This window comes from Myxine glutinosa, chromosome 3, assembly GCF_964187855.1.
Source record: "Myxine glutinosa chromosome 3, kmMyxGlut1.1, whole genome shotgun sequence".
NCBI classification, from domain to species: Eukaryota; Metazoa; Chordata; class Myxini; order Myxiniformes; family Myxinidae; genus Myxine; species Myxine glutinosa.
The window spans coordinates 48,858,749-48,883,200 of NC_136263.1; the positions used below are offsets into that span (position 1 = coordinate 48,858,749).

A 24,452-nucleotide genomic window follows, 5' to 3' on the forward strand; every position below is an offset into this window, starting at 1 on the left:
ATGTAACATCTTAAACTAGAACGGCACTCAGTAGAGAGCATACCTCCACCTGGTTGGCCATATCGCTCAATGGTGAAGAATCACTTAATAAAAAAAATAATTCTCATATCCGAATCCACACTCAGATCTTCACCAAAATCTAATCGATTCTTCTTCGTCACACACGCAACATGTCCACCAAGTTTCGTCCAAATCCGTCCACGTTTTGAGATATTTTGTTCACAAACAAACAAACAGACAGGGGTCACCTTTGACAAAAACAAACACAGACAAACAGACATCCACCCTTGGTGGCGGAGGTAATTAGGTTGTGTAAAAGATGCTGCATCAATGGCAGTAAAATTTTGAACACTTTTTATTTTTTGACCTTTGAAATCTTTATTTCATTTCAATTAAATTATATACTCAAACACTGTGGAACACAAATCGCCTTGTTGGCACTTTTAAAACACTTCTGCTTAGCACTTGGACAAAATATTATGCCACTTTACATCATCACGACCAATCAAATTTGCTGCTTGCACTCGCCAATTTCCTTTTTTTCTCAGGATTGCGTGGGGGTAAGGTGTTCTATAAACTCTGCAGTTACGACTTGTAATACCGGCTTCCACCAGATGGAACCATACGACACCGACACACACACACACAAACACACACACACACACAAACACACACACACACACACCACACACACACACACACACACACACACACACACACACACACACACACACACTAGTGTCCGAAAACCAAGGACAATTGTAAATAAGCTCAGGTGTAACCAATCACCTTCAAAATCACACACCAAGTTAATTGGCCTCCACGTGTGTCAAATTGTAATGCTTCTGATTATTTCAGAAGAAAATGAGCTGTTCCTGTAAATTTCCTCTGATGGGTCGTGCATTTCACAGCAAAGACTCAACCATGTGCACCAAGGAGCTTTCAAAAGACGCCAGGATAAAGTTGTGGTAAGGCACAGATCAGGGCATAGGCATAAAAATATTTCAAAGGACTTAAATATCCCTTGGAGCACAGTCAAAAAAATCACTAAGTGGAAGGCGCATGGTACCACCAAGACCATGCCTAGATCAGGCTGTCCCACCAAACTGGACGACAAAGCAAGGAAGAGATTGATCAGAGGCCAGCAAGAGGCCAATGGCAACTTTGAAAGAGCTGCAGGCAGTTTGCAGTTTTCTGCAACTGGACCTGACGGCATCAGCCCATGGGTCCTAAAATCCTGTTCTTCCGCTCTTTCACTCCCTCTCTCTGTTCTCTTCACCCTCTCTTTTGCTCAAGGTCATCTGCCATCTGCTTGGAAATCAGCCAACATCACCGCTTTGCACAAAAAACGTGCAAAAACAGATCCTAGCAACTACAGACCAATCAGCCTTCTCCCAATTATCAGCAAAGACATGGAATCCATCATTGCTTCAGATATGAAATCTTTCCTCTTCTCCAATGGCTTGATCTCTGATCATCAATTTGGTTTCAGACCTGGTCACTCTACTCTGGACATGCTGCTTCTGCTTTATCAACAATGGATGGAGGTCCTCAATGCCAAACAGGAAATTAGAGCTGTCTCCCTTGACATATCACGTGCCTTCGATACGGTCTGGCACCTCGCTCTGCTCACCAAACTCTCCTCCTTTGGTATCCATGGAAATCTCCACGCATGGCTGGCGGACTTCCTCTCTAGTCGTAGTCAACGTGTGGCCCTGAATGGGTTTCTCTCATCTCCTCTTCCTGTTCAGGCTGGAGTTCCTCAAGGCAGTGTTCTGGCCCTGTGCTTTTTCTGGTCTTCATCAATGATCTCTCTGACTCTCTTGAAAATCCTCTCTATCTCTTTGCTGATGACTCTACTCTCTGTCGCTCCATTCCTCATCCCTCAGATCGGCAGTCTGCAGCCTCCTCACTCTCTGCAGACCTGGACAAAATCACAGACTGGGCAAACAAGTGGAACATGTCTTTCAATCCTGACAAATCTCACACTCTTACTATGTCTCTCCGAAAAGACCGACTGGACAACCCTCCCATCCACTTTCTGAATAATCCTCTCCAATAAGTTCTGTCACTCAAGCTTTTGGGTCTCACTATCTGCCATGATCTTTCCTGGGAAAACCACATTTCAAATCTGGCCTCCAAAGCCAGTCGCCGACTGGGCATCCTCCGTCGTGCGAAGTTCTTCCTTGGCACACCTGAGCTCCTCACCACATACAAGGCTTTCATCCGCAGCTCAATGTAATACTACTCTCCCCTCTGGGCTGGTGCTCCTGCCTCACACCTAGCTCGTCTTCACGCTGTTGAAACCAAAGTGTTCAGAATCATTGGAATCTCCCGCGATGAAGCTAACTCCAAGGGCCTTTCACTCACTCACCACAGGCAGGTTGGTGGTCTTTCCGTCTTCTACCGACTCCTCTCTGGCCTTGCCCCCCCCAGCTCTCTCTGGGCTCTGTCCCCCAAATATTCCTACAGGTCGCACAAGATCTGTCTGCAACCCTCTTATGGTTAAACTGCCAAAATCAAGACTCTCTGCTCACCTTCACTCCTCTTTTCTCCCACCTCTGGAACAAACTCCCTCACTCTCTTCAATCCCACTCCACCCTCCAGGTCTTTAAAACAGCTGTTCACCACCATCTCTTATCTTCCACCATCTCTTATCTTCCCCCATCCAAAACCTTGATCTTTTCTACCCCCCCTAATTTCACCCCAAATCCACTTTTTTGAAATACCAACTTCTGTCCTGGAAGTCCTTGTGTTTTATACCTCTCCCACCACCCCCCCCCCCACCCCCTCCCCCCAAGCCCTATCCCTCCAGAACATCTCCCTCCTCTCAAATGTTGTGTTTGTGTGCTTCCCCTTCTCTCCCCATCTTGTCTTCTGCTCCCTCTTTTTATATATTTTGTTTGTCTGGTTGATTTGTTTGTGAAATAAATGTTAGCTCTTTCACGAGCCTCGATTCAGTATACAAAAAAAAAGAGGAAAAAAAAAGTAGGGGGAAAAAAAAAAAAAGCAGAAAAAAAGAAGAAAAGAAAAGGCCTTTCAAATACTGATCAATGTGTGCATGTGACAAAAATATTCCAAGCACTCCACAAGTCTGGCCTGTACGGTAGTGTGACAAGAAGGAAGCCATTACTCAAAAAAGCTCATCTTGAATCCCGTTTGAGGTGTGCAAAAAACCACTCCAGAGATTCTGAAGACATGTGGCACAACGTTTTATGGTCTGACAAAACCAAGATATAACTTTTTGGCCTAAATGCAAAACTTTACGTCTGGTGCAAACCCAACACAACACATCACCATCCAAAGAACACCATCCCCACTGTGAAGCATGGTGGTGTCAGCATAATGTGATGGGGATATTTCTCATCAGCAGGTACTAGGGCACTCGTCAGGACAGAAGGGAAAATGGATGGAGCAAAATACAGAAAATTCGGAGGAAAACCTGCTGCAAGAAAGTTGAAATTGGGAGGGAAGTTCACCTTTCAGCATGACAATGACCTGAAGCACACAGCCAAAGCTACACTGGAGTGGCTAAGGAAAAAAAAGATAAATGTCCTTGAGTGGCCCAGTCAAAGCCCCAACCTAAATCAAATCGAAAAATCTGAGGCATGACTTGAAGATTGGTCCATCAACGCTCCCCACGTAACTTGACTGAGCTTGAACAGTTTTGGACACAAGAATGGGCAAATATTGCCGAATCAAGGTGTGCAAAGTTGTTAGAGAAGAGACCTATCCCAACAGACTCACAGCTGTAATTGCTGTCAAAGGTGCTTCCACTAGGTATTAACTCAGGGGTATGGACACTTATCCAATCAAGATGTTCGAGTTTTGTATTTTTAATTAATATTCTGAAATTCGGAGAAATTGTTTTTCCCTTTGTAGAAGTTGTGGGTTACAATATGTAAATAAAGGTGGAACAAGTCTGTTTTAACGCATTTTAATTCCAGGCTATGAGGCAACAAAAGGAGAAAATTTTGAAAGGCTTGTAAACTTTCTTTCGGCACTGCACATGGAGAGTTTGCGTCTTTAGGTTGTGGGTGGTGACGAGGCGATGGCAAGTGGCTTTGTGAACGCTGGCACACATGTGGACGCTCGCTTCGAGCAATATTTTTAGGTGTCCTGGGCTTCACTTCTTCATCTTCCTTAGATGACGACGACGACGATTCAACTTCTGCAAAATGCACACGTTGGGATGAGTGCACAGACCTAACGACAACGGCACTCTTCGACATTGACCGATATGCCTCCACCCACATTACGACATTATACATACTTGTACCAAGTTTGATTTAAATTCCTTCAGCTGTTCTCAAGTATCAAATTTTTATCTGAAATGACCTCTGATCTTTGACCTTTGATGCAGAAATCGAATCAGTTCATCTTTTCATCATAATATATACTCATATCAGGTTTGGTCAAAATTCCATCACTGGTTCACAAGTTGGTGCAGTAACAGAATTTTTACCGAACAACGGGACTTCTGACCTTTGACCTCAAAATCAAATTAGTTAATCTTTGCACCATAATACATATTTGTACCAAATTTGGTTAAAATCCCATCATCAATCGTCGTAAAAATTTTTAAAGCCAAGGATGATCTCTGATTAAAGAAACTTGAGTTGAAGTTTGACAAATTTGTTGAAATTTTTTTAAAACTAAATAACCTACCCTATCTTATAATAATCACACAGGTACATTTTCACCTGACATCCTCTTTTCCACTTCTTCAATCCTGTCTATCCATTCTTTGATCGAGATGGTTTCATGATTTCTCCATTATAATGCTATATACATCCCAGCTCGCAAAGACACATCCCAGCTTGCAAAGACACATCCCTGGCATTCCCCTCTTACTCATTAACTCTTTGCGCGACACTGAGCGAGAAGCAGAGATATAGCGTCGCTTTTCTTGATGTCGACGTGGAGACCGAGATGAAGATGGACTGTGGGATGGTGAGCGTGACCTCCGCCTGTAAAGGTAAGGTAAGATGAGATAATCAGGGAAACAAAAGGAAACACTCCAAAATATAAAAAGAGAAAATTCTCTCGATAAAATGTTCTGAACAAAATATGATAACGTTCCCAGAATGCTGGGCCCAAACTAGTCAAGTCTGCAGCCAGATACGAGGCTTGAGGCCAAGATGACCAAATGGTTTAATCCAGTATTACAGTGCACGAAATGTTCCCATTAATTTTTTCTGCATTCAAATTTGTGGCAATGTCACCGAAACTCCAAAATTTACATGTGGCAGAAATAGCGCCACCTATGGTTGTAGCTGGTGTTGAAAATAATCTTCCTTTATCTTATGATATGGAGTGTCTGTTGTGATCAATAAAATTTATTTCAAAAATGACAATTATTATAAAGTGCATTTCCAAGACTGCGCCGGAGCACTTTGCCAACTGTAGGTGGGCCGACAATGGTACTTTGGGATGGTGAGCATGACCGACGTCTGTCATGTGCCCACAAGTAATAAAAGACGATGGGAAGCAACATTTAAATAATGATGTATTTTACCGAGGAGAAAATGTCCATACAGTGCTGCAACGAAGACGACATGACAAACACCAAGTCTATAAACAGAAAAAAGTTACTTATCCTCATTAGCGTCCACAAACACAAGGAAACACAAGGATAGAGAAACTTTGGAAAAGCAAAGAACAAAGTAAGAACAGCGGGGATTTTGAGAGAGAAGGAAATAAATAAAGAAGACAGGAGAAGAAGAGATAAGACCGCCGAGCTGAGAGCGCTGGCACGCCAAGCGAGCCAGACCAGTAGTGTGTCGTTGCTGTCTTTCCACTTATTTTCCTCTTCGCGAGCCGTCCAATCAGTTGCAAGTACGAAACGCTTCGGTCCACCACCACGCTCTGTTTCTCTTTCTACTCCCATTTCCTATGCCTGTCTTGCATGAGCTCTGACGGTCCCAGAGTCCCAGCTACTCCTGTTCTGTGTGTACAGGCTGTCTTCAGAGCTCCACCCTCACTTAAATTTGGATATACGTGAAGAATAAGAACTCCCCATCTCCACCTCCTCTCCCACATGCCATTAACATGCATATCCATCCACGGGGGGTGGGGATTGAATCAGCTGGTGTTTTAATCATAAAAAGTGGACTGGAAAATAAATATCTGCCTGTGGGGGTCACTCCTTTGCCTCCCTCATTGGGTATTTTTTGTACTCAAGGTCGAGGCTCAAGGAAAAGCTTGTGCACTGATTGGATCAAGACGCAATAGAACAAAGCAACAGTGGAGAGACAGAGGAGAAATAACAACAGCAGGGTTGAAGGACAAAGTTGACGGAGACTTCGACAAATAATGGGTGTTGGAAGGAATGGGGGGCAGGGGAGGATGCATAGGGTGGACAAGATGGATACAGAAGTAAACTCTCAGCAAGTAAAATCTAGAGATTTGGAAGAGCTTGGCGGTGTGGGAGGAGGGGAGGGGGAAACGGGGGTAGAAATAATTAAGGTTTTGATTAAGGTTTCTAAGATGGTGGTGAACAGCTGTCCAGAAGACGTGGAGGGACGAGTGGGGTTGATGACAATGTGGAAATTAATTCCACAAGTGGAAAAAAAGAAGAAGGAATGAGTGGAGGTGAGCAGTGATTCTGGATTTTGGGAGTTAAACCACAAGGGGGTTGATGGTGGAGCGCATGCGCCATGCAGAAACCTGAGGGGACAAAGCACAGAAATATCAGAGGAGGTGAGAAATGAAAGGAGGAGGTAGAAGACAGAACACCCACCTGTTTACGATGGGAAAGTTATTGGCCATGGACTCGGTGTCATCACGGGAAATTCCAAAAAAAATTGTTTGCCTTGGGTTCCATGGCATCAGGCTGAGCAAGGTGTGAGGAAGGGGCACCAACCCAGAGGGGAGCAGTACTCCACAAGCTGTGGATGAAGGCCTTGTAGGTGGAAAGGAATTCAGGTGTGCAACGGAAAGACTTTGTATGACAGAGGATGCCCAGTCAGCGTCTGGCTTTGGAGGCCAACTTGGAAATGTGGTTTGCCCAAGAAAGATCATGGCTGATTGCGAGACCCAGGAGTTTGAATGACTCAACTTCTTCAAGAGATTTGTTTAAAAAGTAGATGTGAGGGTTTTCCCAGACGGTCCTTTCGTAGAGAGTGAGAGTGTGAGATTTATCAGGAATAAAAGACATATTCCAACCAGTTTGTGATTTTGGCAAGGTCTGAAGAGAGGGAAGAAGCTGCAGCCTGCCTATCTGAAGGATGAAGGGTGTCATGGTAGAGGGTGGAGTCATCAGAAAATAGATAAAGGGGATAAAAAAAAAAAATTTTTTTGTATACAGAATCGAGGCTCGTGAAAGAGCTAACATTTATCACAAAAAAAAAAAATCAGACAAACAAGATATATAAAAAGAGGGAGCAGTAGACAAGATGGGGAGAGAAGGGGAAGCACACAAACACAACATTTGAGAGCAGGGACATCGGGAGATGTGTGGGAGGGAGAGGGCTTGGGGGGAGGAGGCGTGGGAGAAGTATAAAACACAAGGACACCAAGGACTTCCAGGAAAGAAGTTGGTATTTCAAAAAAGTGGATTTGGGGTGAAATTAGCGGGGGTAGAAAAGCTCAAGGTTTTGGATTGGGGAAGATAAGAGATGGTAGTGAACAGCTGTTTTAAAGACCTGGAGGGAGGAGTGGGATTGAAGAGAGTGAGGGAGTTTGTTCCAGAGGCGGGAGAAAAGAGGAATGAAGGAGTGAAGGTGAGCAGAGAGTCTTGATTTTGGCAGTTTAACCATAAGAGGGTTGCAGGCAGATCTTGTGCGACCTGTAGGAATATTTGGGGGACAGAGCCCAGAGAGAGCTTGGGGAGCAAGTTTTTGATTTTGGCAAAGGTCTGAAGAGAGGGAAGAGGCTGCAGCCTGCCTATCTGAAGGATGAGGGGTGTCCTGGCAGAGGGTGGAGTCATCAGAAAATAGACAAAGGGGATTTTCCAGTCAGAAAGGTCGTTCATGAAGATTAGGAATAGGATGGGGCCTAAAACACTGCCTCGAGGTCCTCCAGGCTTGACAAGGTGACGAGAAGAAAATACTCCATCGAGAGCTACATGTTGGCTACGAGAGCAGAGGAAGTCAGTGAGGCAAGAGTGGAGTTGGCTTTGTTGTTGTCCATTGTTGAGAGATTGTTCCCGGTGTGTACCCGTCCATTGTTGAGAGATTGTTCCCGGTGTGCACCCGTCCATTGTTGAGAGATTGTTCCCGGTGTGGACCCTGGTTTAGAATAGGTACATCGTATCCCTGCGTGTCGTAGGAGGCGACTAAGAGGGTTGGCGTCAGGAAGGGCATCCGGCCATAAAAACATTGCCTCAAAAAGAGAACCATGACAATTACAACTACATATGGGCAGGGTACAGCCCGAAGTGGAGATCGGTTTCTGAGGTTTGGGACATGGAATGTAGGGACAATGACAGGGAGATCAGGAGAAGTGGTGGAAGTATTGGTCAGAAGAAGAGAGGAAATATGTTGTCTGCAAGAGACGAGATGGAAGGGAAGTGGTGTGAGAATGGTGAAGGGTAGGCAGGGACAGAAATACAAGTTTGTGTGGCAAGGGTGCCTGGAGGGCGTGAATGGTGTTGGTGTCCTGTTTTCTGAGGAGGTTGTAGACAGTGTGGTGAGTGTGACGAGAGTGAGTGATAGGTTGATGATGGTGAAAATGATGATTGGAAAGCTCTTGGTGAACGTCATCTTGGGATATGCTCCGCAGGTTGGTCGGAGCGATGAAGAGAAGGACAAGTTCTGGTGTGCGATAGAGAAGCTGATGGAAAACGTGAAAGATGAGGAAGTTGTTGTGGTAGGAGGAGACCTAAATGGACATGTGGGAAGGAGTATGGACGGTTTTGAGGGAGTTCATGGGGGTTACGGATATGGTGTGAGAAATGGAGAAGGTGAAAGGATTTTGGAGTTTGCTGATGGAGCTGATTTGTTGATTTGTAATACACAATTCCAGAAAGAGGATAATAAGCTTGTTACATACACGTCAGGTGGGTCGACGACAACCGTTGACTACCTGATAGTGCATAGGCGAGATAGGGGGAACCTCCGGGACACAAAGGTGATCCCGGGGGAGGGGGCTGTTTTACAGGACCACTTGGTTGTCTGCGACATAAGGGTGAAAGGTGCGAGGAGAGCTCGGCGGGTGAAGTACCAACCGAGAATGAAGGTGTGGAGGTTGAAAGAGGTGACAGTAAGGGAGGCATTAAAAGAGAGGCTGAGTCGGGTCGAGGATGATGTGGTTGAGCTTGAAAGTGGTTGGATGTCAATGAAAGATAGTCTGTTGGGAGCCGTTGGTGAGGTATGTGGATGGACAAAAGGACCACCGAGGCACTCGGAAACATGGTGGTGGGATGATGAAGTTGGTAAGAGGATTGACGAGAAGAGGAAGAAGTTCAAGGAGTGGCAGAAGGCGAAGGGTACGGGAGCAGAAAAAGCAGAGCATGAAAGTTATAAGGCAGCCAAGAAGGCTGCAAAGAAAGAGGTAGCAAAGGCACAGGAGGCATGCAGGAAAATGTTCGGAGAACGCTTGGATTCGGAAGTGGGTCAGAGAGCAGTATTCAGGATTGTAAAGCAGATAGCGAAAGAGAGGTGTGATGTGATGGGGGTGAGTTGCTTGAAGGATGAAGTGGGACAAATCGTTGTGGACCCAGATGGAATTAAAGGAAGATGGAAAAGACATATGGAAATGCTGTTGAATACAGAGAATGAATGGGATGGCAACATAGAGAGTAACCCAGTTTTAGGACCGGCAGAGAAGATAACTGAGAAGGAAGTTGAGGAAGCGATAAAAGCAATGAAGAGTAGAAAAGCGGGAGAGCCGACAGGAGTTGTGGGAGACAAGAGTTTTTTTATTGTTTTTTTTTGTATACAAGATCGAGGCTCGTGAAAGAGCGAACATTTATCACACAGAAAGACAAACCGACACATAAAACATATAACATCGGGAGCGGTAGACAAGATGGGGAGAGAGGGGGAAGGACACAAACACAACATTTGAGAGCAGGAACCGAGAGACATGGAGACATCGAGAGATCTGTGGGAGGGAGAGGGCTTTGGGGGGGAGGCATGGGAAAGGGGGTGGGAGAGGCATAAAACATATGGACACTGCCAGGACTACCAGGAAAGAAGTTGGAATTACAAACAAGGTGGATCTGGGGTGAATTAGTGGGGGTAGAAAAGATCAAGGTTTTGGATGGGGGAAGATAAGAGATGGTGGTGAACAGCTGTTTTAAAGACCTGGAGGGAGAAGTGGGATTGAAGGGAGTGTGGGAGTTTGTTCCAGAGGCGGGAGAAAAGAGGAATGAAGGAGTGAAGGTGAGCAGAGAGCCGAGATTTCGGCAGTTTAACCATCAGAGGCTTGCTGGCAGATCTTGTGCGACCTGTAGGAATATTTGGGGGACAGAGCACAGAGAGAGCTGGGGGAGCAAGGCCGGAGAGGAGTCGGTAGAAGACAGAAAGACCACGTACCTGCCTGTGGGGAGTGAGTGAAAGGCCCTCAGAGATAGCTTCATCGCGGGAGATTCCAATGATTCTGAAAGCTTTGGTTTCAACAGCGTGAAGCCGAGCTAGGTGTGAGGCAGGAGCACCAGCCCATAGGGGAGAACAGTATTCCATTGAGCTGCGGATGAAAGCCTTGTATGTGGTGAGGAGCTCAGGTGTGCCTATGAAGGACTTCGCACGACGGAGGATGCCCAGTCGGCGACTGGCTTTGCAGGCCAGCTTGGAAATGTGGTTTTCCCAAGAAAGATCATGGCAGATAGTGAGACCCAAAAGCTTGAGCGACAGAACTTCTTGGAGAGGATTGTTGAGAAAGTAGATGGGAGGGTTGTCCAGTCGATCTTTTCGGAGAGACATAGTAAGAGTGTGAGATTTGTCAGGATTGAAAGACATGTTCCACTTGTTTGACCAGTCTGTGATTTTGTCCAGGTCTTCAGAGAGTGAGGAGGCTGCAGACTGCCGATCTGAGGGAAGAGGAATGGAGCGGCAGAGAGTGGAGTCATCAGCAAAGAGATAGAGAGGATTTTCCAGAGAGTCGGAGAGATCATTGATAAAGACCAGAAAAAGCACAGGGCCCAGCACACTGCCTTGGGGAACTCCAGCCTGAACAGGCAGGGGAGATGAGAGAAATCCATTCAGGGCCACACGTTGACTACGACCAGAGAGGAAGTCCGCAAGCCATGCATGGAGATTTCCATGGATACCATAGGAGTAGAGTTTGGTGAGCAGAGCTGGGTGCCAGACCGTATCGAAGGCACGTGATATGTCAAGGGAGACAGCTCTGATTTCCTGTTTGGCATTGAGGACCTCCATCCATTGTTGAGACAGGAGAAGCAGCATGTCCAGAGTAGAGTGACCTGGTCTGAATCAAAATTGATGATCAGAGATCAAGCCATTGGAGAAGAGGAAAGATTTCATATCCGAAGCAATGATGGATTCCATGACTTTGCTGATAATTGGGAGCAGGCTGATTGGTCTGTAGTTAAAAGGATCTGTTTTTGCACCTTTTTTGTGTAAAGCGGTAATGTTTGCTGATTTGCAGGATGCTGGCAGATGACCTTGAGCAAAACAGGGTGAAAAGAACAGAGAGAGGGTGAGATAGAGCGGCAGAGCAGGATTTTAGGACCCGTGGGCTGATGCCGTCTGGTCCAGTTGCAGAATCAGAGTCGAGGTTAGACAAAAACTCCTCCACCTTGTCAGGAGAGAAGGACACAGAGTCCAGGAGCAGTTGGGTTCGACTGGGAAAGGTGGGAACAGAGAGAGATGGGTTTGGGACTAAAGATTTTGAGGCAAACACAGAGTTGAGGCATTCGGCTTTGTCACGTGCGATGTCAACTGTGTGGCCATTTGAGGTAAGGGAGGGGATGGAGGGGGAACAAACACCAGAAACGGATTTGACCAGACGCCACCAGGATTTGGAGGAAGGAGACAGGTTTGAGAGTTCGTTCTTGAGTGAGGAGAGATGGTGCTTCCTGGCACTCCTGAGGGTAGACACACACTTGTTCCGAGCTTGGTGGAAGGAACTGAGATTGCCTTCAGTTGGATTAGCCTTCCAAGAGGCAAAGGCAAGTTGTTTCAGGGCAACTGCCTCACCACAAGATTCGGTGTACCATGGACGGGAGGAAGGGTAAGACAACTGAAGACGAGATGGGATAAATCTGTGCATGAGAGAGATCAGTTTGCTTTGGAAGAATTCCCAGGAAGAATTGATGTCAGAGGCAGTGGAGATGGGAGACCAATCCAGACGACTGATGGCTGCTTGAAGCCCGTCCCAGTCGGCCTGAGTGAAATGCCAGACTCTTCGACGCTGAGGAGGCTCTCTGAGAATGGCCAGAGAGATGTCCACTTTGACAAGCACATGATCAGAAGAACCGATTGGAGCAGAAGAAGAGCAGCAGACATTAGCGGGGAAGTTTGTCATAACCAAGTCCAGAAGAGAAGAAACTCCATTGGCTGAGATCCGGGTCGGGAAATTGACAGATTGTGTCAATCCCAGTGAGTCACAGAAGTCCTTTGCTGAGGTGCCATGACTGGTGAGAGAGGAACCCACACCCAACCAGGTGGCATGATGACAGTTGAAGTCACCACATATGAGGAAGAGAGAGTTGGGATGAGTGGATAGAAGTTGGTCCATGTTGTCAGAGAGTGAAATGTAAATTGAGTCATCACTGTTTGGGGGACGGTACAGAACACATATGAACAAAAGGTGGGAGCGGAGAGGAAGCCGTAGCCAGAGGTACTCCTGGGGGTGAGGAGGAGAGAGGGCAGTGCAAGGAGAGTGAGGAAGAGAGTTTTTGATAAAGATAGCCACCCCACCACCAGGACGAGGCTCAGGTCTATCATACCGGAAGAGGGAGTAACCAGGAAGAGATATTGAGGAATCAGAGACATCTTGAAGGAGGAAAGTCTCTGTTAAGCAGATCAAGTCTGGATTGTCAGAAGCAACCTGTATGGAGAGATCAGTCAGGTTTGAGTGAAGGCCCCGGATGTTTGAGGTCCATACCGTTAAAGAAGAGAGAGGGGGAGCATCGGGTACAGGACAGGGGAGGGGAGGAGTAGGGTAAGATGAAGGATGAGAGGGGGAGGTAGGGAGAGCAGTTGATAGTGTGTCAGAGATTACAGAAGAGTTCCAAGAAAGGGAAGGATGAGGAGGATGAAAGGTTTGGTGGTGAAGGGATGAGGCAGAGTGAGGGGTTGTTTGAGGGGGGGCATGGGACAGTAGAAAGTTGGGGGGGGGGGGGTGGAGGCATGAGATAGAAGGGAGACGAGGTGGGGAGGAGGCAACTTTGAGGAGGGAGAATTTTAGAGGAATGGTATGGGGGGAGATTTGAATGGGAGGAGTTGGGGGGGAGTTTTGAAGGGGAGGAGTGAGGCGGGAGTTTAGGAGGGGAGGGGCAAGGGGGGAGTTTAGGAGGGGAGGGGCAAGGGGGGAGTCTAGTAGTGGAGGGGCAAGGGGGGAGTTAGAGAGGAGGATAAGGAAGAAGGTGAAGATCGACGAAATGCAGTTTGGATTTATGCCAGGAAGAGGAACGACAGACGCGCTCTTTATTGTGAGACAGTTGCAGGAGAAGTACATGGAGAAGAGGAAGAAGTTGTTTCTTGGGTTTGTTGATCTGGAGAAAGCATTCGATAGGGTTCCATGCAAAGTATTGACGTGGGCATTGAGGAAGTTAGGAGTGGAGGAATGGTTGATCAGAGTAGTGATGGCAATGTACAAAAGAGCACGCACAGCTGGAAGGACGAAGGACGGGAACAGTGGTGAGTTTGAGGTGAAGGTGGGAGTGCATCAGGGGTCGGTACTAAGTCCACTACTATTTGTAGCTGTGATGGAGGTGCTGGCTCAGAACGGAAAGGAGGGTTTACCGTGGGAGTTGTTGTATGCAGATGATCTGGTGTTTATTGCGGAAAGTATGGATGGACTGAAGGAAAAGATGAACAAGTGGAAGCAATGTATGGAGACAAAAGGTCTGAAGGTGAATATCGGAAAGACGAAGATGTTGGCAAGTGGTAAAGCATGTGGTGAGGTGGAAAGAACTGGGAAGTGGCCATGTGCTGTGTGCAGGAAGGGTGTCGGAGTGAACTCCATTCAATGTACAATGTGCGCTGAGTGGGTTCATCAAAAATGTAGTGGTCTGAGAGGGTCATTAACCAGTGTGGCAGCTACATTCAAATGTAAGGTGTGCACAGAGGGAGCTGCAGATGGAGGAAATGTTGAGTTGGATCTTGGAGACGGCGTGAAGCTGGAAGGTGTGAAAACATTTTGCTACCTCGGAGACATGCTGAATGGAGAAGGTGGACCAGACTCGGCAACGGTTGCTCGAGTGAGATGTGCATGGAAGAAGTTTCGGGAACTGAGTGGCATGCTGAAGAGGAGGGGAGTGTCGTTGAAGCTGAAGGGAAAGGTGTATGCTGCATGTGTGAGAAGTGTTATGATTTATGGGAGCGAGACATGGGTAATGAACGTAGAGCAGAAAACGAAGGCTGGAAAGGGTGGAAATGCGAATGGTTCGGTGGATGTGCAGAGTATCGTTGAGAGAGAGGAAGACAAATTATGAATTGCGAAAGATGATGGGAATAGAGCCTGTGATTGATGCTGTGAAGAGGAACAGGTTGAGATGGTTTGGTCACGTGTTGAGGAAGGATGAAAGTGACTGGTTGAGAAGTGATGGAAATGAATGTAGAAGGAAGTAGAGGACGGGGAAGACCGAGAAATACTTGGCTCAAGATGGTGGAAGAAGAAATGCGAGCAAGGGGGTTAACAAGGGGAGATGCAGAAAATAGGGCAAGATGGAGAAGATTGTCATGGGGACCGCAAGGCTAACCCCCACTCTAGCAGGGAAAATGGCCTTAAAATGCATGTTGTGTGTTTGTTGTTGTGTCCATTGTTGAGAGAGCAGCATGTCCAAGGTGAAATGACGTTGTCTGAATCCAAATTGGTGATTTGAAATGATGCCATTGGAGAAAAGGAAGGATTTCCTATCAACTGCAATGATGGATTCCATGACCTTGCCATAATTTAATGGACAAATGATTGAGTGTATCTGTACATACAAATGATTGAGTGTAGTCTTATGCACTACTTTATTCATTCCAACATGATACTCAATCGACAGTACTTCATACATATTGCCAACACCCAACAGGTTGAGCTCGTGAAAAATATAATGATGCTGCCATCGGCCGAAGTAATATTCTCAGAATGGGTGCACACACACCATTGGAGGACAAGTTTGGGGTGGGCAACCATGGCAATTCCAGTTATAACTGAACAGCGCAAGTTAATGGTGTTACAGCTAAAACAGTGGTGCGCAGAAATCATGCAAGGTCTCGCAGCCCTGGGGTTGCACCACCAGGCATGCTCACCCCACTAGTCCCCTGGTGGTGAGTCTGTCAGAGCCCTATGGGTGTTCTGAGAAGATTGTCCATCCTGTGGCCAACGCATTTTGCTTGAGGACGTTTGAAATGTTTGTTTTTTTTGGACTGTTGTCCCTCAATCAGACATCTTTGTGCAGCCACCACATAATTTGTCGAATGGGGAGGTTTTTCTGCCAATCAATCAATTTCCGTTTCATCTCATATTTGAAGCGAGAACGAGTCTAAAGCCTCTTCAACTTAACGTAACTGATGTCATTTCATTTCACCTTACATTATTAACACAAACGTGTGGTTATTGACAGTATTCTGATGCATATGTAGCCTGTGGGACCAATCATTAGTCGCTGTCAGAGAAAATTATATTGGTTCCGCCCCTTTTGGCTTTATAAGCTAGCTGTGCAGGCATATCGGGAGACCACTATTGCTTGGGTCCTCTGCGATAGTACTTCCTGGTTGTCGCAGCTGTGCTTGGTTCCGGATGCGAGGCGCCGTCACGAGTGAACGAGTTTTGTTTCTCTGCCGGTGTTTTCGTTTCCTGTATTTTGCTGTATTTGCATTTATTTCTTATTATTTACTTATTGCTTTGATTATATTGCTTGTTTGTCCTGCATTTTCGTTCGTCTTTTCCCTCCCTGCTTTCCCCCCATCTTCCTCCTGTTTGGGGGGCGTTGCCCACCAGACAGGGGGGAGTCTTGTGCCCCCCTTTGTCCCCCGTCCCTCCCTCCCCCCCCCCCCCCCACCCCGAGTGTTGTCCTCCGCCCCTCCTAGAACCCCGGCATGGCGAGCAGGCGCCATAATTGTGTCCGGTTTCGGTTGGTTAATGTGGATTGCAGTGTGCCGGCCGGAGATAGATTTGGTAAAGATGTATTGTTGGGTGTGCTGGGGTTCAAGGCTGTTGACTTTTTCTGCCTGATCTCCCTCGCCCGTGGCTTCGACGTGTCCTTCCAAACAGGGCAGGGACTTGCCGAGTTCTGGCGCCGGTGGGCTACCGCTCGGTCTGCTGGGAAACTGGCAGACTGGGCGGTCGAGGCTCTCTCAGAAACACAGGAGAGAGTCGTGACCGTCCACCTGTACAACGAAGGCGTGAGTGACTATGATGTCAAGGTTTGGCTCAGTCGATACGCGGACATCCGAGGCCCAGTACGGCTCGTCCGGAACAGCCTCGGTATTTGGACCGGTTCTCGGCAGTTCCGGGTAAAGCTGCGGACGAGGCAGGACGGCACGGCCACCCATATCCCTAATGGAATAATGGTTGGGATGGACCGAGGCCAAGTCTTTTACGCGGGACAGCCGAAATTGTGCCGCCGATGCGGTCAACTTGGCCACTTGATTACTGGGTGTACAGCGAGTATCTGCACCCAGTGTGGCGAGTTGGGACATTTGAGGGAGCGCTGCACCCAAGCGGTGCGGTGCAACCTCTGTGGTGCGCCGGGGCACACTTTCCGCTCCTGCCCGCAGAGTTACGCGAGCAAGATGCGTGCTGCTGCGGGCGGGAGTGGGGGTGTTGCCCAAGGGACAGGGGACGGTGTGCCCCCAGGGACAGGAAAAGGGGACGGTGTGCCCCCAGGGACAGAAAAAGGGGACGGTGTGCCTCCAGGGACTAGGGGGGGTGTTGCCCAAGGGGTGGGGGAGGGGTTTGCTCAAGGGGTGGGGGAGGGGGTTGCCCAAGGGGTGGGGGAGGGGTTTGCCCCAGGGGCTGGGGAGGGGGTTGCCCAAGGGGCTGGGGAGGGGGTTGTCCAAGGGGCTGGGGAGGGGGTTGCCCAGGGGGCTGGGGAGGGGGTTGTCCAAGGGGTTGGGGAGGGGGTTGCCCAAGGGGTGGGGGAGGGGGTTGCCCAAGGGGTGGGGGAGGGGGTTGCCCAAGCGGTGGGGGAGGGGGTTGCCCAAGGGGTGGGGGAGGGGGTTGCCCAAGGGGTGGGGGAGGGGGTTGCCCAAGGGATGGGGGAGGGGGTTGCCCAAGGGGTGGGGGAGGGGTTTGCCCAAGGGACAGGGGAGGGTATTGCATCTGGGGTCGGGGGGGGGGGGGACTAATGTGTTTGTGTGTGTGTCAGCCCCCCGCCCCGTAGAAAGTAAAGGGAGGGAGGTGGAGGGAAAGGAGAACATGGAGGAGGGAGGGTTAGATCAGGACCTGGATGTGGCTTCGCCGGGTGTCGGGCCCACTGCGGTGGGAGGGGAGGATGCACGAGGAATGGTGGCTCCGGTGGCGGGGTCAGAAGAAACATCCTCGGTGCCAGAAACCCCGCTGCCGGAGGCTGGAAGTGATGGCTCCTCCTCCGGCTATGAGCATAGTGACCTGGGACAATGGACCGAGAAGAAGCGTCGGAGGAGGGGCCAGGACAAAGGAAAAGCTCCTCTGGGCAAAGCCCCACAGGGAAAGAACACAAGAACATCAAAGAAGAAAACCCCTGTGGGGCGCAGAGCCCCCCGTGCATCAAGCGACCCATCCAGGCCTGGGGGATCGCCTGCTCGTGGTAGGGGTGGGGCGCAGTCGGGGTTGGCCGCAGCAGGTCTCCGGGGGAGGCCCCAAATGCCGTCTTCCCCTGAACGCTCACGTTCCCATTCCCCCGTGAGTCGTTCCCCACCCGTTGACCTCACCCCTCCTCCGGGGGCAGCTGTGGCCATGGGCCTCAAGGAGGGTTTGCTCGCGGAGGACTGGTGGCTTTCTTCCCCGGGTGGCGGGCGAGGGGGGGTAATTTATTTGACCCCCGAGCAGGAGGACCTCTCCCTGCTACCCGGGGAGAATGTCTGCATAGATGGGGACTGGCTCCCGGGCACCCTCGTGGCTCCCGGCTGCGGGAAGAACCGCAGGGGGAGGAAGAATGGTAGCTCGTCGCATCTTGGCAAGGAGGGAGGAGCTTCATAAGTCCTATGACTCCCCTTTCGTGGTTTGCACTAGTGTTGGTGATTAATACACTAACACCTATGAGCTTTAAACTAACGAGTTTAAATGTACGGGGAGTCCGTACCACGGTCCGGAGGATCGCTATTTTTGAAGAACTGCGCAATTTTGAATGGGATGTCTGCCTGTTGCAGGAATGCCATATTCCGCACGGTGAGTATGGATACCTCCGTGCAAATTGGCGGTACGGAGAGTCGTATTGGTCCGGCAGCTACACTAATAGGGCGGCAGGATTAGGGTTCCTTATTAAGAGCCCGAATGTCGAGGTCCTTAGTTTAGAAGAAATTATCCCGGGGCGATTGGCCGTGCTCAGGGTGGTGGTTTCCTCGACCCCACTGACCTTGGTCAATGTGTACGCTCCAACGACGGTGGGAGAAAGAGTGGAGCTCCTGCGCCAGTTGGGGCCCCTCCTCTCCACCTCAGGCCCCGTGATCGTCGGGGGAGATTTTAATATAAGTTTGGACAGGTTGCCCCTGGAGTCATCGGCGCGGGCCCTTAAAGGGCTTGTTCAGGATTTTAGGTTGAGGGACACGGGTGCGGAAAGGAATGAGGTCACCCGGACCGATGCGGCTGGTACCAGTCAGGCTAGGATTGATTACATTCTTTTGACACCAAATTTTGGCGACCCGGACCTGGTACTTCACGCGGTGGCATTTTCAGATCACTGTCGTTTGTCTCTGGGTATTGAATTAAACTAGGGCATGCCCGTACTATATATATGCCCGTACTATATATATATCTAAAATTATATCCCCCCCCCTCTATTTACATGAAATGGTTTGGTCCATTCGCAACGCCAAAGCGAACGGCGAACGGCTTGCGAGTACAGTGACAATCCCCCCCCTCTATTTACATGAAATGGTTTGGTCCATTCGCAACGACCACAGAACCCCCCCCTCTATTTACATGAAATGGTTTGGTCCATTCGCAACGCCAAAGCGAACGGCGAACGGCTAAATCGCCATAGCTCGGTAAGTACTTGTCCGATTAATTTCAAACCTTGAAAAGGCACATCCTCGGGTCCCCAGCAATATACCTGGCAAGTTTCAAGTATATCGGACCGGTAGTTGTCGAGAAATCGTTGTCGCATACACACATACACACACACATACACACAGAGATTAGTGGAATTATAGATAGATGGGGTGCGTCCCCGGTGTTTTGGACTCTGGAAGCTTAACTGTCACCTTTTGCAGGATGACAGTTTAGTGCGTGCCTACGTTCGGAAGTATAGGGAGTGGGAAACGGTCAGGTGCCTCTTCCCTACCTCGGCAGCCTGGTGGGAGGAGGTGAAACGTAGGACCATAGGGTTTTTCCGAACGGCCGGGCGAATGAGGGCCGCGGGGAAACGAGAGCGTTTGAAGCGCATGCAGGCGTACCTCCAGCGCCTGCATAAGAAACTTTGCGAAGGGAGGGACGTGTCAGAGAAAATCCGCCGGGTGAAGGGGAGGATTTTTAGCCTCCTCGAAGCCAGGGCGAGGGCCGTCATTTTCCGGAGCAAGGTGCAGGCATTGGAGTGGAACGAAAGGTGTACCAGATTCTTCTTTCAACGATGTGCCAGGCGGAGGGGCGGTTTGGCCCAGGTTAATGTGGGGGGAGGCCGTGTTTCGGATCCGGACCAAATTACTGAAGCAGTGGAGGACTATTACTCCAGGCTTTTTGAAAAACGACCGGTTGACCAAATCCAGATGGCCGACGTTCTCGGCCATCTGAGGAATCTTTTGAGCCCCGAACAGCGGGAGCGGTTGGAGGAGCCGGTGAGCCTGGAGGAATTGACCTCCGCTGTTAGGGATTTGGCCGCGAATAAAACCCCGGGTGACGACGGCCTGCCCGTGGAGTTTTATCGCCGCCTTTGGCACGTCCTTGGCGAGGACTATCTGCAGGTAGTGAGGGAGCTAGCCACCTCTGCGAGGCTTCCAGATTCGATGCGCCGGGGCATCGTAAACCTCGTGCACAAGAAGGGTGATCGGGAGGATCTGTCCAACTGGCGCCCGATCACTTTGTTGAATGTCGACTACAAAATACTAACAAAGGTGCTGTCTAAGAGGGTGCACGGTGTCATGGTGGACCTCGTGCACCCGGACCAGACTTGTGCTGTTCCGGGACGCAGAGTGTCCGACAGCCTGGGCCTGGTTCGAGAGGCGATCCAGCTAGCGGAGGAGAGAGGCCTCCCACTGAGCATAGTCAGTTTGGACCAGGAGAAGGCTTTCGACAGAGTGTCACATGAATACATGATGGCCGTTTTGGACCGTTTTGGCTTTGGGCCAAATTTGATGCATTGGGTGGACCTGATGTATAGGGACGTTGAAGCCCGTGTTCTGGTCAACGGACACCTCTCGGGAGCCTTCCCAGTCGCTTCTGGGGTCAGGCAGGGCTGCCCAATGTCACCAGTCCTTTTTGTCCTTTGTATTGAACCGTTTGCTTGTGCACTGCGAGCGGACCCATCCTTCCCTGGGTTGTGGATTCCCGGAACCCATGGGGAGCGCCTAAAGGTGAGTCTGTACATGGACGACGTGTCGGTGTTCGTCACCGATGCAGTCGCCATGTGCAGACTGGTGGGTCTCTGCGAGCGTTTTGGGTTGGCCTCCTCTTCTAAAATCAATCCTCAGAAGAGTGAGGTCATGCACTTTGGTCGGCACAGGACGGGCTCCGGCCCCCCTTGCCCGTACACGGAGCGGAGAGATCGATTAAAGATCCTCGGGGTCTGCTTTGACCCAGGCGGCGTGGCCGCTGAGAACTGGCGAACGGTCATTGGGGGATTGGAATTGGAGGTCGCTTCTTGGCGGTCTCGTCGCCTAACCATGGAGGGGCGAAATTTAGTTATCAAGAATGTTTTGATCGGTAAGTTGTTGTATTTGGCGAGAATCTCCCCACCTCCTCCTGCGGTGGGACGGGCTCTAGAAGGAATAATTTTCACTTTCTTCTGGGGTACCCGAGCAGAGCGCAGGAGTAGGAGGGTCGTGAAGATGAGCCCGTCCTTGGGTGGGAAGGGTGTCCCCTGCCCGGTGTTTGTATGTATGTATGTCTGCGTTTGCGTGTACTCTCATGGAGTTATTCGTGTCTGAGGACCCGGGTCGCCGGCTGGCGCGGGACTTTCTGTTTTTCTTTCTGGGGCCGTCCGTCGCGCGGTTGGAAGGGCGGTCCCTCCCGCTGTCTCGGCCTTTTTCCGGGTCGTGTCCGGGGCATTTCCGGATGTTTGAGGGGTTCGCCCGGGAGCAGGGCCTGTTGACCTGTCGGCCCATCGGTTGGCAGTTGTCGCGGGTCCTGGATCACTTGCGCCCAAGGGAGGTGCTGCGGGAGGTGCGTATCCTTCGCGGAAGGCCTCTCGCAGAACGTACGGCGAGAAAGGTTTGGGAGAACGTTTCGGCTTGCTGTCTCGCCAACGACCAGAAGGACGTCGCGTGGCAAGCCGCCCATGAGTGTCTTCCGGTCCGGGTGTTTCAGTTCCAGAGGGGCCTGAACGTGTCGGTCCAGTGTCCCCGACCCCGATGCACAGGGGACGAAACCGTCAGGCATGTCCTTTGGGACTGCCCTGTCGCCGAGGGGGTCTGGTCGCTTGCGGCTGGCCTCCTCGAATGCTATGTGCCTTGGCTGGTGATGGTCAGACGGGACGTCTTTGCGTTTAGCGGGCTCCTACCACAACCAGTGCCTGTCCGCAAATGGAGGCAGGCCTGGAGAACGGTCTGTATAATCAAGACCGTCTTGTGGCGAGCGAGAACCAGAGGTTTCTATACCAGGGTATGGTTGGATCCTGGGCAGATATGGGGCATGGCCCAATCCTGCCTCCAAAGGTACAGGCTTGGCGACAGCCTGCGGGCGACGGGGCGGGGTGCTGGCCGCAACGATGCGTCAGGTGTGTCGTAAAGCCCTCCCTGGAGCGGAGAATACGGCCGGGCTTTTCCGTGGTGAAGGGGGGGGTCCCGCGGGAGGTTACTTCCAAATGTGCGGGCGACAGTCATGTGCAGCCGTAGTCCCTGACCGAGCTTGCCGCCCGGGCTTGGAAAGGTTGGGGGTGCTCCGGCAGGTGTGCTTGCGGGCCCTGTCGGGCGGTGATTCTCATTGGGACACTCACGCCTCGTGGGCAGCTCAGGGAGCCGGGGCCTTCCTTGTGGGGCATCTTCCGGGTGGGCCCTCCCGGGCGCGGCCTGGGGAGGGTGGGGGCAGTTGGGTTTCCTTTTGTTTTATCTTGATTTTGCCTTGGTTTGATTTTTATTTTCTTTCATTATTATTTCCAGCGGTGGGTCGAGCCCTCAACGTGTTTGTGGCTGCATGTTCCCGGCTGCGGTTAGCAGCCGGTTGTTGATTTCGGTATGCAAAGGAAAAAAGGCCCCTTGACCCTTATTGTTTTAAGGTGTCCCTTCTTTGGTTGTTTTCGGGGGGGTGGGAGGGGGGATAGGGTCTTCTTTCCTTTCTCCCTCCCCTTTGGTTAGTTAGAGTTAGGTGTCTGCTGCCTGGGGTGGGAGAGGGGTTTTTGGGGGTTTGGGATAGGGATGACGGACTTTGGGTTTTATGATTTATGGTTTATTGAATTTGATTTGATTTTCATTTTGGTCTTTGAACCTTGTTTTCTTGCGTTTTCTTGATATTTTGGTTTGCTTTTTCTCTTTGAGTTCCTATTTTTTGTTTGATATCTTGTTTCCTGGCTTTTGATTTCTTGGTTTTTGATTTTTCTGGGTTCTTGTGTGGTGGTGATGGTGATGGGTTTATTGATTGTCTTTTGAGCGTGTTTTTTTTACCTTTTTTTATAATAAAAAAGGCCTCGGCCATAAAAACTTCCTGGTTGGCCTAGCGAGGGTGCTGTGCTTGGGTGCATCTGCTCAAGAAGTGTATTTTCGAGTTTTTGTACTCCAGTGAATTCCTGATTGTTCAGGACTAGTGGGTGTGTGCATGTAACCGACAGACGAAGGTAGGCTTGCATCGAGTATGTGACGCCATTTTGTTCTTTTTATGTATGAATGGAATACGGACGCTGTTGTTAAATGGTAACCGCAGTATATGTTCACTGTCTCGGCAGAGGTACAGTGGAGTGTTTCCACCATGTTCTGGGTAACCCCTGATCGCTTGTGAAAAGGGTATGTGATTTTGTTTTATGCCATGTAAACAATTAGCGTTTTGTGTATCGTTGATTTGTATATTTATATTGGTGGGTAGTTGGGTTAAGTTAAACCCTTTTGGGGATGCTTTTAAGTATGAGAAAGGTAATTTTATGTTTTCTTCACAGATATTTGTTCAGTGCTGTCAGCTGCTGTTCTTTTGATAGGTTTTATTACTTGGTTGCTATTTGTCTTTTGGGATATTCTCAAGTTTAATAAAGTGTTGTATTGTGCTCTGGTGCTCTGTGTGAACCCTGGTGTTGGGCTAGTGGCTAGGGTGCCGGCTTAGGATCCTAGGATCCTGGGTTTGAATCCCGGTCGATCGCTGAATTAACGCCGGGGGGGGGGGGGGGGGGGTTGACTCAGCCTGTCATCCTTCCGAGGTCGGCTAATTGAGTACCAGTTCACTGGTAATTCCCTGCTTGTCGTAAAAGGCGACAAAAAGGGTTGGCGGCAGGAAGGGCATCCGGCCGTAAAACATTGCTTCAAAAAGGGGACCGAAAAACAACAACAATCACGGTCCCCGAAAAAGGCCAACCCCCGCTTTGTGGGGAAAAATGGCCTCTAAAGGTGGTTTTTATTGTGCTCTCCTACCAAACTTTCAAATAAATTCTATTAATTTGAAATCTCTGTTTGTTCATTTAATTGATCACTTACCTTTGGGGAATTGCCCTCAAATTACTTATTTAGGGTCTCCCACCCCATATTGGGGAAGTGGTGTAGTCTATAACCAAACTACCAGGAGCCCTGGACTCCCCTGGGTGTCACATTTGGCATCATGGACAGGATATTTCAGAGTTGGTTGGAGAGCCATACATTGGATTATGGGAAATGGTAGCAGCATAATGTTTTATTGATTGTAGAGAACAGTGGTTGGCAGCGAAGACTCCACCCATCAGTGGACTTGAAAGCTCCGACCTTGTGCAGCTTCGCCACTTGGTGGCCCTTCCCTGGAACTTTTGTTATCAAACGGTGTCATAGGATCATGGAGGCGGAACTACAGACACTGCGGGACCAGCTGGAGCAGCTTCGGGTCGAAAATGAGAGACTGTCAGGCCATATATCGGGAACGGCTGA

The 24,452-nt window shown here is 49.6% G+C and overlaps 1 protein-coding gene across 4 annotated transcripts in view; it reads right to left on the bottom strand.

Moving 5' to 3' along the window:
• Window positions 1-337: 337 nt before the first annotated feature.
• The window catches only part of LOC137424243 (uncharacterized), an 89,632-nt gene continuing 65,517 nt past the window's right edge, over window positions 338-24,452 (bottom strand). For all 4 annotated transcript variants that reach the window (XM_078774020.1, XM_078774024.1, XM_078774021.1 and 1 more), the window contains 2 exons: window positions 4,855-4,970; window positions 338-4,171 (listed from right to left, as the gene is read on the bottom strand). In XM_078774020.1, the coding sequence (XP_078630146.1) occupies window positions 3,837-4,171; window positions 4,855-4,970 (451 nt within the window). In that variant the 3' untranslated portion in view covers window positions 338-3,836. The remainder of the gene's footprint in view (window positions 4,172-4,854; window positions 4,971-24,452) is intronic.